General features: G+C 33.7%; 2 protein-coding genes across 5 annotated transcripts; both read right to left on the bottom strand.

The window, feature by feature from the left end:
• Nucleotides 1-3,746: 3,746 nt before the first annotated feature.
• Nucleotides 3,747-8,723, bottom strand: LOC21388354. Of its 3 annotated transcripts, none has more exons than XM_024170879.1 (6): nt 8,290-8,723; nt 5,955-6,278; nt 5,776-5,824; nt 5,168-5,456; nt 4,538-4,616; nt 3,747-4,208 (listed from the first exon to the last, which is right to left on the bottom strand). In XM_024170879.1, the coding sequence occupies exons 1-6, from the start codon at nt 8,665-8,667 to the stop codon at nt 4,002-4,004; spliced, it is 1,326 nt and encodes a 441-aa protein (XP_024026647.1). In that variant the 5' UTR covers nt 8,668-8,723; the 3' UTR covers nt 3,747-4,001. The 3 variants fall into 3 exon arrangements, with proteins under 3 accessions (XP_024026647.1, XP_024026652.1, XP_024026657.1); XM_024170884.1 differs by having other exon boundaries at nt 3,747-4,205; XM_024170889.1 differs by having other exon boundaries at nt 5,955-6,105; nt 8,290-8,702.
• Nucleotides 8,724-11,205: 2,482 nt separating this feature from the next.
• Nucleotides 11,206-14,668, bottom strand: LOC21388353 (indole-3-glycerol phosphate synthase, chloroplastic). 2 transcript variants are annotated; one of them, XM_010090054.2, is made up of 10 exons: nt 14,372-14,668; nt 14,001-14,267; nt 13,697-13,873; nt 13,111-13,185; nt 12,964-13,008; nt 12,696-12,860; nt 12,238-12,316; nt 12,008-12,090; nt 11,791-11,859; nt 11,206-11,671 (listed from the first exon to the last, which is right to left on the bottom strand). In XM_010090054.2, the coding sequence occupies exons 1-10, from the start codon at nt 14,510-14,512 to the stop codon at nt 11,588-11,590; spliced, it is 1,185 nt and encodes a 394-aa protein (XP_010088356.1). In that variant the 5' UTR covers nt 14,513-14,668; the 3' UTR covers nt 11,206-11,587. The 2 variants fall into 2 exon arrangements, with proteins under 2 accessions (XP_010088356.1, XP_024026630.1); XM_024170862.1 differs by having other exon boundaries at nt 11,794-11,859.
• Between the last annotated feature and the right edge of the window lie 790 nt (nt 14,669-15,458).

Genomic DNA, 15,458 nt, shown 5'->3' with positions numbered 1-15,458 from the left:
TTCCATCCATGACTCGGTCAGTAACCACGAGTTTCATATTTCTCATTGCAAGTATGTAACCAACTAACCACGAGTTTCATATTTTTCCACCACGAGTTTCATATTTTTCAACCACGAGTTTCATATTTTTCAAATATAAGTATGCAACCATGAGTTTCATGTTTGGGTGATTTCTTTTAAAAAAAAAAAAAAAAAAAAAAAAAAAAAAAAAAAAAAAAAAAAAAAAAAGGAAAAAGAAGTTAATTGGAAGCTAATTTGGGGATAACAATTAAGATCGTGGCATGATTTTGTGTCCGTTTTATTACTGGATGGAATGCAGCTGTAAGGTACAGTTTTATCTTTGGATACAGAAAGGCCTACTACTCCGGTGTGGCAATTCTTTCCCTTTCATGTTGCTGTCTTTCATGTGTTATTGTCCACCCAAAAAAATGCCTTAAAGGTTACTGATTGTGGAATAAGTGTAGTTTGATTTATGTCCAATTCTACAATACGACAGAGATTGCAAAAAATAAATAAATTAAAATTAAAAATTAAAAAAAAAAAAAAAAAGAACTAGAGCTCTCTCTTTGTGCCGCTCTAGGAGCTCCTTTAGTTTTGCTTCTTCAAGGGCCGGAGTCCAGAGGTGGATCTCCAAACTCCCAGCCTTGAAACCCGTGTCTCAACGCTGGCATTGATGATGTCTTGTTGATGGTGGGGGCGGAGGATGCTTTCGGGAGGCAGCTATGGTGGTAAGGTACTTGGCTGGGGGTAGGCATTGCGTTTTCGGCTGCCATATTCAGATGCATATGTGCTCTGCCGGCCCTGCAACTTTGGGGCATTGCACCCCTTGGTATCGCATTGCACCTAGTGGTGAGCATGTTGGTGGTCGGGGCTGACAGCTCATTTCGCCCACTCGTTGGCTGCTTGGTGACTCGTGCTACGCGTTTCGTTTTTCCTTGTTGTGTTGTTCACAATGACGGCTCAATGAATAAGGTTGTGAGGGAGAAGTTATTGGGATGTTTCATTATGCTACATAGACTATTGCGATAGTGAAAAGACAGCCAATGAGCTTGTGAGGGACACTCCATATTTATTACTTCAAAATCCTTGGTGAGGATGATTTGGTTTACGCAAAGACGAAAAATGAAGTGTTGAAGTGCATCGACAAGATCACTGAGAGATCATGGCTTGTGAAGGTGTACTGTGACCATCTTGTTAGGAACCTTTTGAGTGAGAACTAAGCTTCTACTGTAGGAGAAGAGGCCATAGCCAACGAGGATAGACTCGATAGAGGTGAAGCAAGGCATGTTGAAGATGGTGTCGTTAAAGCTCCCAACTACAGCTGTTAGAAAAAAGTTGTTAATGTCAAATCAAGCCTGGGAACACAAAGCAGCCCCGACCTCGACCCACAACCGCCCTAGGTTTCTAAGGTTCAAGACTGTTATGATGAGAAAAAATGTGACACCGCCGGTGCTGCCAAGGGAGTCTTCAAGGGTCCAAGTCAATGTGATTCCAATGTCACTAGTGGATATAATTAGGAAATTTTACTTGCCATTTAAGACACTTTTAGACCATGTTTGACGGTTTGTATTTGTTGTATTGTATAAAGTGTATTGTATTATGTTGTACTATCATAATATAATATAGTATTTGATCTCATGACGTATTGTATAAAGAGTCAAAATTTTAAATTCTAAATATTTTGGGTTCAAATGCAATTTTTTAAAAAAATTTGGGGTAAAAAAATATAATTGTACAAAAATTAAAGGACCAAAATATAATTTTTAAAAAAATTTGAGGTCAAAATATAATTTTATAAAAATTAAGGGGTCAAAATGTAATTTAAAATGAACGGAACAATATGGTACATAATTGGCCTATTGTCATATCCCTTCATGGACTTCTTACTTATTAAGGGACTATGCGTAGACTAATCAAAGAGTAATTTTTAAAAGTACTTCACGGAGTCATTTTTTATTTTTATCCCTTAATAGTAGTCCATATATTTTTATCTTTTAGACTAGAACTAGTCAAGGATTTGAGTTTTTTAAAATGAGTACTTTTAATAAGTTAGGTACCTAAGAGCTAAGGAGGTAGAATTTATAATTTTCTCCCTAATAATCAAATTGGTGACAAAAGGCGTACAATTCCATTATTGGGTTCTAACAAGACTTGGACGGCTCCTCTTGTTAGGGCCAATTTGGCATTGTTGTGCTGTTAAAAATTTTTGTTGTTGTTCTACTGTTAGTAATAAGTTGTTGTGACTAGAAACATATAGGTGTTTGGGTACCAGAAGTAAAAATTTAGGTGTTTGATAAACTATATGTAAAATTATTGTTGAAATGTATAGTGACGAAAGTAGACATACTTTATCACACATGTTTATAGTTAGCTTTATTTATACTTTTTTGGTCAATATTCATAATATAAAAAATATATTTTAAATTTTATTAGTTAAAATAGTTCTTAAAAATAAATTACTTTTATTCAAGGAGAAAAATAATTCATCTACTAAAATTTATTATATTGTTATTTTTAAATATTTTGATAATTATTAAAAATATTTGATGAAATTTAGCATAGTATACTTATTACAGATTTTCAATTTTTAAATAATTATTTTAAAAATGCATATTTTTTAATTTGATATGAAAAAAGTGAAATAGGTATATTGAGAATTAAGTTTTGTTATTAAGGTTATCTTAATAAATTTGGATAATTGCAGTATAAGTTGTTGTGTAAAAACAACCCCTGACATGCTTATTAAATTCTGCTATTTAATAGCATGTTTTAGAAGTACCGGATAAAAGCATGATTTACTAAACACTCCAACCTACTGTAGTTTCTTTAAAAAGGCTAAAAAACAACCTCTAAAAACAATACCAAATGGGTCCTTAGGCAACACAAAATGAATATTGATACATGAATCTCTTCACAAGGAAATCCAGTTGGAATTGGCGCCTTGATCCGAGACAATGAAGGTTTGTTAATTGTTTGGCTGCTCAGTCTTCTCGACGAGTAGGAAAGTTCTCATCCAAGGAGGCTAAAGCTACTACTCCCAATCAGTCTTATTTGGACTAGAGATGTTGGCGCCACGTTATTTCATTAAAAGTGATACCTTAGAAATTATTCAGAGACTTCATTCCAACTCTCCCATTATTACTGAGTTTGGGAATCTCGTATCTGACGTTAAATGTCTTCTTTCTTTTTTCCTTAGAGGATATGGTGTGGTAGGAAAATGTTCTACCACCTATTATATGATGTACTAGAAGATGTTTCTTTTTGAATAACAGATCTTTAAAAAATAAAAAAAATAAAAAGACAAACAAAAACAAAAAAAAACAACCACCCTACTGTTGATGACTGATTTGTCTGTTTATGTTTTCAAGGAAATCTAATGCCCTTCCGGTGAGTGAGTATAACCATAAGGGTTGTGCCCTTGTTTCCGTCATATAGGTCTCGTTCATTTCACCGATTCGAGTTTTCAGTTTTAAATTTTTACAGTAAAAAATTATTAAAAAATATCACATTTAACTTTTTTTACTACAGTAAAAAGTTTTAAAAAAATATCACATCTCAACTCGAATCCGCAAAACGAACAAGACCATAATAACTTCAATGGGGCAAGGCAGAAACGACACAAAATGTAAAAATATAAAGAAGAGAGTCAGCAGAGGTGGATCCCCTAATTTTCTCTTGGCAAAAAATTGGCAGCCAAACACGGACCACGGGAAAGAAATTAAATGAAGATTGTTGACACAATAGGATAGATATGATCGTATAACATTTACATAGCAACTATTCGGTCTCAAAAATATGCCCCAACTGTGACAATGGATCTGTATACAAACTCACCAAACTGTAATCCCGTACACTTTGCTTCTTTTTTTTTTTTTTCTTCATGTGTTTTGTACAAGCAAAATCAACTGTGGTAACCTAACTTTAACCAAGACGTTCCTACAAAGTAAAAGGCACCAAAACATGTTAATGAATGTGACTATTGAAAGGACATGCAGAAGGAGCTAACTTCTAACTCTGCGCTCTGCATTATATTCTTGCCAGATTTTTCCTTCGTCAACAATCAGCCTCTTTTGCAGTTTTTTCTGATGATTAGAAAATTCTTTGTACAAATTGCTTAGCTTCTTGGCAATCGTGTATTCAACGGTTCCTCTTCGCACAACCTTCAATCCACTGCCACTTCCAATATTTTTAGTCTTCCCTAAAATCTTCTGCAAAAAATTGGATTCCAAAATCAATTATGCAAATGGAAATGGAGTGTATGCACTAGCTAAAACTGAATTCTACTTTGCTCTTTCTTAGAAAAGTAGCGCAGCGGGGTTGGACAAGAAAAAAAAAAAAAAAAAAAAACTGAGGTCTTTGTTACGAGGAGAAATTTGCAAAGGAAGATTTTTGTCATCTCAAGGCCCTATCAATAGGGAGTTCATTTTCAGGTAAAACCTTTTAGGTAATGTTCTTATAAGTGAAAAGTGCATCTTCACCTTCATCAACCACTCCCAAGAATCGAAATCTAAAATTTATTCAGTACTAGAAAACTAACCTGGGATATAAGCGCAAAGGTCTCAATTGATACTAGAAGTGCATCACGCACTGACATTTTTTCTGTTATCACCCATGGCCTGCAAACAATGTGAAAGTAATGAACACCAAAGCAAGCAATAAACAAAGTTGAAGATCATATCCAGATCCCCGCTGGATGGTAAGTAATAGTTAGAGGTCAACTCTCTTGCTTAAGTATAGTGCATACCTAACAGTTCCTGTCTGATTTGCATAACACCATCATAAGATGGATATAGTAGCAGTAGCAACTAGTTATTGAAGACACACTCAAACATAAAGCAAAGATCAACTCATTCAAGCTTCAAAATTGTTCAATACTAAAAAAAAATAATAAATAAATAAATGAAAATCTTCAAAGTAGGACATAAAATGTCAGTTATTTTTCATCGAATAATTTAGACAATTTATAATCACAAATTTCAGTACTCATTTCGTATTTCTCAATCACAGTCTCTCTACATGAGCCGAACTCTTTAACATACATAAAGATACATGAATGACGATGTCAAACTTAAGAAAGATTTCTTAAGAAAATACTGGGGGGAAATCGAGAAGAACCAACACATAAGAACATAGATATGCAGCAATAACAACTTCAGTGTGAAATTACCTTCCATTTGAAGACACAACGACCTGATCTGGGTTCTCCAAAAAGTCACATAACCTCTCAAAATTCCTTCTGCTGTCCAACAGAATATTACCTCTTGTAACGTAATCCGATGACAAACTTGGTAGAATAAATGCTTGAGATAAGACTTTTGCTTCTTTACTTATGAATTCCATCATTGCCAAAGGCGTTAAGTCTTTCTCAAGATTCTCAACAACTATCAAATAATAGTCGTCAACACCTCCAAAATCTGTGTCTTGTCCAATCCTTTCACAAGGATAGCCGATTATCCCTGCACTCCAAGAACAACTGCAGATAAAATAAGTGATGGAGCCTATTTATCAAGCATAATCACATATAAAACAAGCTTGGGATTGTTTGAGTCCGTAAAATCACTTTGCACATTCCCTTTTCTAAAAGTGCACAAAAGCACTTTGCATAGACCATGATGCACTTCTATAGTTATTTTGATAAGCCCGATTTTTCAGGTTTCGACTTCTTTTTTCTTTTAATAGTAGAAGTAGTGTTCTTTTTCCAAAAGCACAGCAATCCCAAACTGGGTCATAATAGTCAAAAGAATAAGTAAATAAGCTAGCGCAAAGTGTACAGACATTTGGACAACATCGAATCACTCAAAGACCAGTTGGTGCACCTCGTTCCCTACAAACAAGCAAATCACATGAAATAATACAGGATAAGAGACCATCAAATATTGTTCCAATGACTTAACTTTACTAAAAGTGCCACAACTAGAGACAGAACTCAAAAAGTTGGGAGACAGGATACTTGCCTGCTTCAAATGATGAGAGAAGCTTAGCTTGTGCCCAATTTTCATCTTAGGAATTTCTCCATGAACATTAGGAGTAAAACCTTTACCGACTTCAAACTTAGGACTCAAGTTTGAAATATAAGAAGCCATGTGAATTTTCTCTCTCGCTGCCCTAATAAAAGAGGCCACAGTAGGATCAATTTCCTCATTAAACTGGACTCTGCATATCTGTCCGATATTTTCAGCAGTATAATTTCCAACATTAGGACCGTGCAACCAAGATAGAGTAAAGGTGCACGAACACTCTTCTTCTCCTTTGACAAAAGAATGTTCAGCACGATCCACCTAAGGAAACAAGATCAGAGCAATTGCCGCAATTCATAAATGAGCACATTTAGCAAAAATCCCATGTAGAATAAGTCCTATCAAGTAAGAGCGCCTAAAGTACACATACACTGTAGAATACAGAAGTTACAAATGTGTCAGCTAATTAAGCTGGTAAAGTCTCTGACCCAAATTTCAAGGACTTAGGAGCAAGACTACGGGTAAGGGAGAGGGTTACTCCCATTGCAATGCCCAAAAATCATCAGAAATTGATAAAGCAAAAGTTAAAAATAGTGCATTCGTAAATCATGCCTCCCCTTTTGCTACCATAAACATACAATCCGTGTTAACCAAACAAATTCTCTAACTGAATTTCTATCGTGTTTAGCTTCAACGGTTGAACGTGTAAGAGAATCTCCAATGCAATGCTATAATTGATGTGCCATTGCAAATTTAGCATTTGAGTACAAAAAAAACTCTCCAACGAAATGCTACCTGTTGTGCAAAATTTCTCATATGCTTTACTGTGGCAAATTTCCCACCAAGTAAAGCATATAGGAAATTTGGCATTTTATTGCTATTGGTTGAAGTGTTTACTTTTTTATGTAATCATTGAAACTTTTGCATTTTCTAATTATTTTAAAAATAAAATGTTACTTCTACAACTTTCAAAGCTTAATAATTATAGGAAAAAACAAATTTAGCATTTCAAACAACATTATGCATTGGAGCAAAAATGAAAATAAGACCATTTCCAATGCAAATGTTAATGCCAATTGTATATTTAGCATCAAAAAGTATGATATGATATGTTATTTTCACTTTTGCTGCAATTGATAATGCTATTTGAAATGCTAAATCTACTTTTTCCTATAATTATTAAGTTTTGAAACTTATAAAAGTAAACTTTTATTTTTAAAATAATTAGAAAATGCAAAAGTTTCATTGATTACATGGAAAAAGTAAACATTTCAACCAATAACAATCAAATGCCAAATTTCCCAAATGCCATACTTGGTGAGAAATTTGTCAAAACTTAGCACAACAAATAGCTTTGCATTGGAGAGTGTTTTTTGCACTCAAATGCTAAATTTACAATTGACACATCAATTATAGCATTGCATTAGAGATGCTCTAACATACCATATCATACATTTTGATGCCAAATATACAATTGGCATTAGCCTTTGCATTAGAGATAGTCTAACAAGTATAACTTTTTTCCTTGACAATAAAAAGGTACAAAATAAATTTCTTTTCTCATCTTTCTCATAAACCAAGTACAAACTTACCTTTAAGTTTGAGCTAACCGCATTCATACCAAAAATGATACCACCTAGAAGTGGTTCAATTTATTTCCTTTATGGCTCGCTTAGAATGAAGCAACTAATTAAATTTGACATAGGATCAGCATACTACGGACTCCCTTTTAAATCTTCCACATTAACCTTGCTTTTAGCTTTCATGAACATTGGTTAACCAGACAATTATTTATTCTCAGCAATACAGTAATCTTCTTATATTAGAAAAAACGAAAAGCAAAACCCCTAAACTCCATAAATTAGTGCTGTCATATTCTTTCTTTCTCCTTCGGAAACAAGCATGACATTATCTCCATTGCTCAGACTCAAGCTTCATAGAACATGCCCATTTCTTAAAACTAAAACTGGGTTTAATTTCCGAAGAGAACGTTTCACAGAGATAATGCCGTACTAACAGAGACATGAAAAGGAAGCATTTCATTTCAGTAACACAAAAAGCAAAAACTCATCAAAACTAAGAACCATAAATTCTAAAAATAAAAATAAAAAAAAGACCTCCAGATTTTGGAGGTTCGATTGTCCTTTTTGTTCCTCAACAACAACAGAAACAAACACAAAAGAGTCACACTCACATAGAAAACGGAGAGCCAGAGGAATCAAATGAAGCAGAAAAAGAACCAGAAAAACCACAAAATCGCATAACAGCAACAAAAAATAGAATCAAGAAAGCTAGGGATTATAGAGAGAGAGAGAGAGGGAGGGAGACGAACCGCCTCGACGAGAGCGTCGTAGAAGCGAACGTCGTCGTCGCGAAAATAGTGGGAGGCGCAGACGAGCAAGCCCGTGGGGGCGCGGGAGCACTCGGAGTCTTGGAGCTGAAGGGAGATCGGCCTGAACCTGGCCGCGAAGTCGTCCAGCTTCTTAAGCTCTCCGAAGTCGTCTCGCCGGAAAACGTTGTCGTGGGCGTCGGGGAAGCCGCAATACCTGACGCGGAGATGCTCGCCGTCGCCGGAGTCTCCCTCCGCCCAAACCCGGACGCTGTACCAGGCGTCGTCGCCGTACGACCTGAACTCCAAAGTCGCCTCGTCGCCATTTCCGCTTTCCGGCTCCGATATTGGATTCGGAGCTGGCAGTGCTTCTATGATCATCCTTTTTGGCGAGACCTCTAGAAGAATGGAAATGTAGAGAGAGAAAGAGAAAGAGAGAGCTCTGACAGGGCGACTGTTCGTGGGTGGAATGGAAACGGTGGAAGCAGGACGTGCGCTGCTTGCCGTACACAAGAAGTCAGAAAGCGACTGTGTAGTTTGCAAAGTTCTTTTTACGTGGCAGCATATCACTGTGCCACTTTTGTTATGATTATTTATTAATGGAAAAAATAGATAACAGTAATCAACTTTTTTTTTAAGATGAATTGCAATGATTCTTAAACTCTTTAAAATATGATAGTTTAATTCTCAATTTTTTTTAACGAAATAAATTCTAAATTATTTTAAAGGATGTAATATAGTTTTTTTTGTCAGATGTCATCTAAAAAATAATGACATAATAATTTAAAAATGTGATATTATAGTCTCTTATTTCTTTATGAGGTAAATTTTTAGTCTCATTTAACTTTAATAAGTTAAGATTTAGTCTCTATTTTTAGACGGTATTTAACAAAAAAGATGACATTGTACCCTTTTAAATGGTCTGTAGTTCGTTTCGTCAACAAAAAATTAAAGATTAAACTGTCACTTTTTAACAAGTTTAGGGATCATTCGTTTCAATTACTCTTTTTTTTTTTTAATTTCATCTTTTCCCTCCTAAAGAACCACCTTGGGCTTGCTATGTATTGTTGGGTGATTTTAAAAAAACAATAATAATAATAAAAACTACTTCAAAATTCAAACATAACACTGTTTTTCAAGATTTTTTTCCCTATAATTTCTTATTAGAAGATTTTCTCAAAGGTGAGTTTAAAGAAATGTGTGGATTATTGATATGTCCTCATCACATAATCTTTAAGAAAAAATACCACTTATAATCATTTCACTTAAAAATAAATAATTATTATTTAATTAATAAAAAATAAAAAAAATATTAGGGCACTTAATTATTTAGAATGACCTAAATAATAATTTTGTATGGAAACAAATCATATATCTCACAACGGTTTTGTAGCCCCGACTCCACGTGAGCCCAAGTTGCCGCCCTCTTCCCCCCGTCTTGAGTCACCATGTCGCTCCCTCAACAAGCCCACAATGTTTTTCTCTTAGAATATGATGACCATAAATATTTTTTTTTTCTTTCAGACAATGTAATGCCTTTTTAGTAATAGATAATTTTATAGTTTTCTCATATGATACATAATGTAATATTTGAATTAATACTTTTAATTTTATTAGAATTTATTGTTTAAATAAATAATATTGAATCTAGGTAAAATTTTATAAAAAAATTGTATAATTAAAGCGTTAGTTCACTAAAAAGGAAATTGAAAGGTTATTGTTTTTTAGTAAATATACTTTAATCTTATTTGTTTATTAGAGATTTGCTTAATTGCTTTAAAAATATGCGTGGCAACCACTTCTTAATATGATCTCAAATATTGTTTACCAAATAATTATCTTCAATATTGCCTATCTAAAATACTTGGCATATTTATAAGTTACTTAACTAGAAAAGGTTGCTTATTATTTTTCATTGAAGTGAATGGATATAGCATTATTTATTTACTTAATCTTCTTTCAAGTACTTATAGATGTTCCATTATTTCTTAATTCTTTTTGAAAGGTTGGCTAAACAATATGCAGCAGTAAAAAGTCCATAGAAATCTTCATATCACCATTCAAAAAAAAAAAATTTAGAAAAAATATTTTGTCTTTGAAATCATAAAGAAAAATAACCAAATTGAGAAAATTGTGCATATATCGTCTAATCCTAATTCTGTAATTTCATCTACAAATTACAAAATATGCATGGTTGAAAACAAAAATTTATTATATATCCTTTTATTCCTTTTTAATGTTGATAAATAATTTTTTGTATAAATTTTATTAGAGTTTTCGAAGGAAAAAAATATAACAAATACCTGCCTAAGGCACGTGTCCATACTAGTTAGAGTGAAAAGCATGATTACGATTACGAGCGTGCAATACTTACCCTCATTTTTTGAAAATAACATTTTTGCTTCACAGATTTAAATTTTCAATTCGAGTTGAGATATGATATTTTTTTAAAATTTTTAACTATAACAAAAAAAATTAAATGTGATATTTTTTAAGAATTTTAAATTATAAAAACTTAAAATTAAAAACTTAAATCGGTAAAATAAACGATACTTAAATAAGTACAAAAATATCAATTTTTAGCAAATACACAGCTGACATTTTCCAAATACAGGGACGGTAGTTTTGAAATGTTAAAGGTCAAACTTCATGGTCAATAATCACCATCATTTTGTCCTACCAATAAGCCACAAATCAGGTTCTTAAATCCTCGTTCATTTCACCGATTTAAATTTTTAATTTTAAATTTTTACAGTTAAAAACTCTTAAAAAATATCACATTTAACTTTTTCTGCTACAGTTAAAAACTCTTAGAAAATGTCACATCTCAACTCGAATTAAAAACTCGAATCCGCAAAGCGAATGAGACCTAATTATTCTCAAAATTTTCCCATTCACAAACCCCAACAAATTTGCACATCACATTGTAATCCTATCGAATTAATTTTATTACAACATATAACGAAACTTCATAAAAATGTAATGTTTCAAAACTAAGCCTTGGCATCATTTTGTACTTTACCCCTAACTTAAAATTCTTAAATAATGGTAACAACTTTTCCAACACACCATAAGGTGGAACATCGACGGCTAGTTGGCTACCAAATTATTTGGATGTAACTAGAAAATGTCAAAATGCTAAGAAAGAAAGCACAACAAAAGAGGAAACATAAAAAGATCATATACTATTTGGTATGAACCTAGTCTCTGTTAAACATTACTCTTGCAGATTACAACAAATAAGCTGTAGAAACTTGCTAATTTATTTGTTTTTCCTTTTTGATAAGTTGCTAATTTAACTTCATAGAGAGATATCCTTTCCAAAGAGTTTGGCGATTCCCTTCCCAGGATCTTCTTGCTTCACAATTGACTCTCCAACCAAAACCTGCAAATAAATTTTAACCAATCGAGTAATTTTTACAAATCCATTACTCATACACAATTTTTATGAAGTTTGAACGTCACATTGTTTTTAAATTTAAGCGTAGAGTTTTGCAATCATACCACCTTAACACCGGCTTCTTGTACATAAGCAATGTCATCAGGAGTAAACAACCCAGATTCCCCAACCACCTGAAAAATGATACAAAACGAAAGAATGAGCATATAAGAGTGTCTATATTTATAACATTAGAATTTCCACTACACCACAACATGATGTACACAAAAAGAACTTGTGCATATGTTGACTAGTGAAGAGATTGATTAACAAGCGTCTCACAATTATGCCTCTTTCGTGGATCAAGTCACCACGCTTTCCTTCTAGAAGCCGCTTTGTGTTACTTGTATCAACCTCAAACGTTTCTGAGAATAAGAAAGTAACAACATATTACATTGAGAAGTCTATGCGAACAAGTAAACAAAATGAACATTAAAACACGTATTTCATTAAGCCAGTGATGCACATGCAAAAAATAATGTTAGTACTAACCCTTCATTCACCATACTTACCAAGGTTGCGGTTATTGATGCCAATAAGCTCGATCCCCTCTATCCCAAGAACACGGTCCATTTCCCTCTCATCATGCACCTGCAAGTATACGGAAAGGTTAATCAAAATGAAAAACTTGTAAATAAAAAGTGTGTGTGAGAGAGAGAGAAGAACACTGAGAACACCCAATAAAGTCCTATTTCCAACTTGTAAAAACTTAAAAAGTTTGAATAGTTGAAACAGATGAAACAGATGAAAATGTCCTTAAATCAGGACCGATAACATTATGGACATGAGAATCAGAGCAATGCTAACCAATTTCATCAAATCATATTCCAGACTAATCCTTTCTAGAATAACATCAAGTGGTAACAGAATCAATGATCAAGACAGAATGAGGCATCTCACAACTTTTTGAGCTAAAACAACTAAACAAGAAAATCAATCACAACAACTTAGAAAGGTGTAGAATCAGAACCTCAACAAGTGCCGCTAAACCAAGTAGCTTGCAGATTTTAGTCATATATTTGATGTCAAGATCAGGCAAAACAGCAGCAATCAAAAGAATGGCGTCTGCACCTTTAGTTCTAGCATAATAGATCTGCCACGCATCAATGATGAATTCCTTGCAGAGAAGAGGGCACTGCATATTTTTTAAGTGTCAGTGATCACTCACACCAATAATAAATTCTAGCGCATGTTCATCACCATAATCGATTGAGCAACAAGATGCTAATGGCACAGACCTTTACTCCTGCGTTCCTTATTGCCTCAATGTTTTCAAAGCTTCCCTATGGATAAAACAAGAAGCAAGTTAGAATAGCTAATTATTCAGCTTCAATGGCGAAGAATTTCCAAGTGTAATTATCTGAAGATACTAAACTCGTTCTCACCTGAAAATACTTTTCATCTGCTAAAACACTAAGACAAGCTGCTCCACCTTTCTCATAAGCTCGGGCAATCTCAACCTATCACATGAAAATTAAAACAACAATCTGTGAAAAAAAAAATAAAGGAAAAACACAATAATTTGTGACTACTTTGAGGGTTCTTGCAAGTTTTCTAACATATTATGAGGTCAACCCCTGAGACATATCAGTATTAGGGGACTAACCTATCATACAAAGAAACTCAAGAATAATTCACTCATTACTCTAGTGGCAGAAACTCATAATAGGTCTAGGTTCATAAACTCTTTATTCTTCAACATCTTATACCGAATATATTGTTTCCACAAAGTCGGTCTCAAAATTGCAATCATGAAAATTACCATCTTCCATTTCAGCCCTTTTGGAAAAACTACGCAACAAATGTAATAGAGAACATAATGCTATGCCAAGTTAAGAACTCACAAGTCACAATAGAGCATATATGTTCAAGCCTCAAGGAAATCAAATCCAGAAACAAAAACATGATATACAATATTTACATTAAAATATATATATGTATATATATATATAAACAAGAAAAGCAACTCACTGGATCAAAATTCTCTCTTATGACACCTCTGCTAGGAGAAGCCTTCTTCACTTCAGCAATCAAAGCGGGCAGTCCAGTTCGCAAATGAGCCGCCTTGAGAGCTCCAACAAAGTCTCTAGCTGGAGGAGCATTCTCCATAGCTTTCTTCAATGCCGATAGAGGTTTCCTCTCTTTCAACTACTTGAAAGTAAGCCAAATATCACCATAAAGTAAACAAAACATCATACAAACAAAACCCATCAAATCAAAAAAAGGAAAAGAACAAAAAAAAGAAAACAAAGTGTAAGTGAAATATTGACTTTACTTGTGAGACTTCAGTGTCTTTGTGCCATACGATTTCCTCCAAGATATTACGAGGGGTGTTTCCCTCATTCTGCAAGCGAAACTCAAAGGGTCCCACATAGTGCAAAGGGGCTCCTGTTGGAGGTCTTCTCCTGATCCTTATTCCTTGGCTAGCAGCCACCTCGTTTTGGAACATACCCACTTCCCATTCCTTTATTTCGAGAGAATTTTCGGATTCAGAATCCTCACTTATTGGAGTCACTGTAGCCGAACCATCCTTTGACTCCATCTTTTTTCGAAAGAAAACCAAAAGCCCAGATTAAAAATCACATAAATTCGAGTTCGGATTTATTTAAGAAGCAAAAATAAAAAAAAATAAGATATAAGAAAAACCTGTTGAGCTCGAATGGCGAAAGGAGAAGAAGAGTGAGAAGGAAGAGAGAGGGAGGAGATTCCAGGGGTGGATTTGAGGAATGAGAATTTGGGTAAGCGAGAGACGGACGGAATGGCCTGGAATGAAACGAACGCCTCCATCAATGGACTTTTCTTTTCTCTGTCTCTAACGTCTATGGCTGGTGTCTCTCTCTCTCTCTGCTGATTGTGGCGGCTTGGGCTCAGTTATATATAAGGATCAGGGACGAACAGAACAAGATTTCTCTCTCTGTCTGTCGGAGGAGCGCTTCAGTTGGGGCCAGGATATGCTGCCTCTGGGTGCATGGTAAGATTGGATTTTGTTGGTTTTGTTAGCAATGCACCCTGAATTTTTTGTTATTTGCAAGTTGGATAATTTGATATTTTAGGATTTGAACTTGGATATATAAAAGGTTTGTTCGTTTGTATTTTTTAAATTAAGGTGATTTAAGTTAAGATTTTAATTTAAAAATTTAATAGATAACGGAAGCCAATATATGGATAAGAATTAAAAAATTAGAATTTTTTTCTGATAGACCTTCTTACTGGTAGTGTTAATTTCTTATTATTAATCTTGTTAAAATCATATTAGATTAAAAAAATATACAAAAAATACAGTTTTTGATACAGATTTAACAGTTAAAAATACAAAATTATTCAGTATTTCATTTTTTCTAATACTATCAAAAAAACTCCCTAAAAAACTTTAAGATAACATTTAGTTTATAGATTTAGAATTATAATTGGTAAATGGATTGGTATTGCGTATAAACATTTTTTTGTTTTAGCAAATGACTAATGTGGTTGGTGAATAGATTGGTATTGCGTATATATAGAAGTAGCATTTCTAGTATTTTCATTAATCTATATCCATACGAGGAAGATTTTTTTTCCCCTATCGTGCGTATATATAGAAGTAGCATTTCTAGTATTTTCATTAATCTATATCCATGCGAGGAAGATTTTTTTTCCCCTGCTACGATAAAGATTATAGTTTTGGTATGTACTTAAATGTTATGGTCGAGTGATTTTGTATGTGATTATGTTTTGAAGTTTGGGAGAATACAAT

Source organism: Morus notabilis, unplaced genomic scaffold (genome assembly GCF_000414095.1).
Source record: "Morus notabilis unplaced genomic scaffold, ASM41409v2 Scaffold249, whole genome shotgun sequence".
NCBI classification, from domain to species: domain Eukaryota; kingdom Viridiplantae; phylum Streptophyta; class Magnoliopsida; order Rosales; family Moraceae; genus Morus; species Morus notabilis.
This window is presented reverse-complemented; position numbering and strand designations above follow the sequence as displayed.

Excerpts from the sequence above, each read along its gene's own strand:
- LOC21388354 (XM_024170879.1), bottom strand. The coding sequence starts at position 8,667 with ATGATCATAGAAGCACTGCCAGCTCCGAATCCAATATCGGAGCCGGAA. Across the intron at positions 5,825-5,954 it reads TCTCTCATCATTTGAAGCAG|GGAACGAGGTGCACCAACTG; the intron begins GCAAGTATCCTG and ends GCTTGTTTGTAG. Across the intron at positions 4,209-4,537 it reads CCTTTGCGCTTATATCCCAG|AAGATTTTAGGGAAGACTAA; the intron begins GTTAGTTTTCTA and ends AATTTTTTGCAG.
- LOC21388353 (XM_010090054.2), bottom strand. The coding sequence starts at position 14,512 with ATGGAGGCGTTCGTTTCATTCCAGGCCATTCCGTCCGTCTCTCGCTTA. Across the intron at positions 13,009-13,110 it reads CAGATGAAAAGTATTTTCAG|GGAAGCTTTGAAAACATTGA; the intron begins GTGAGAACGAGT and ends TTTTATCCATAG. Across the intron at positions 11,672-11,790 it reads AAGAAGCCGGTGTTAAGGTG|GTTTTGGTTGGAGAGTCAAT; the intron begins GTATGATTGCAA and ends ATTTATTTGCAG.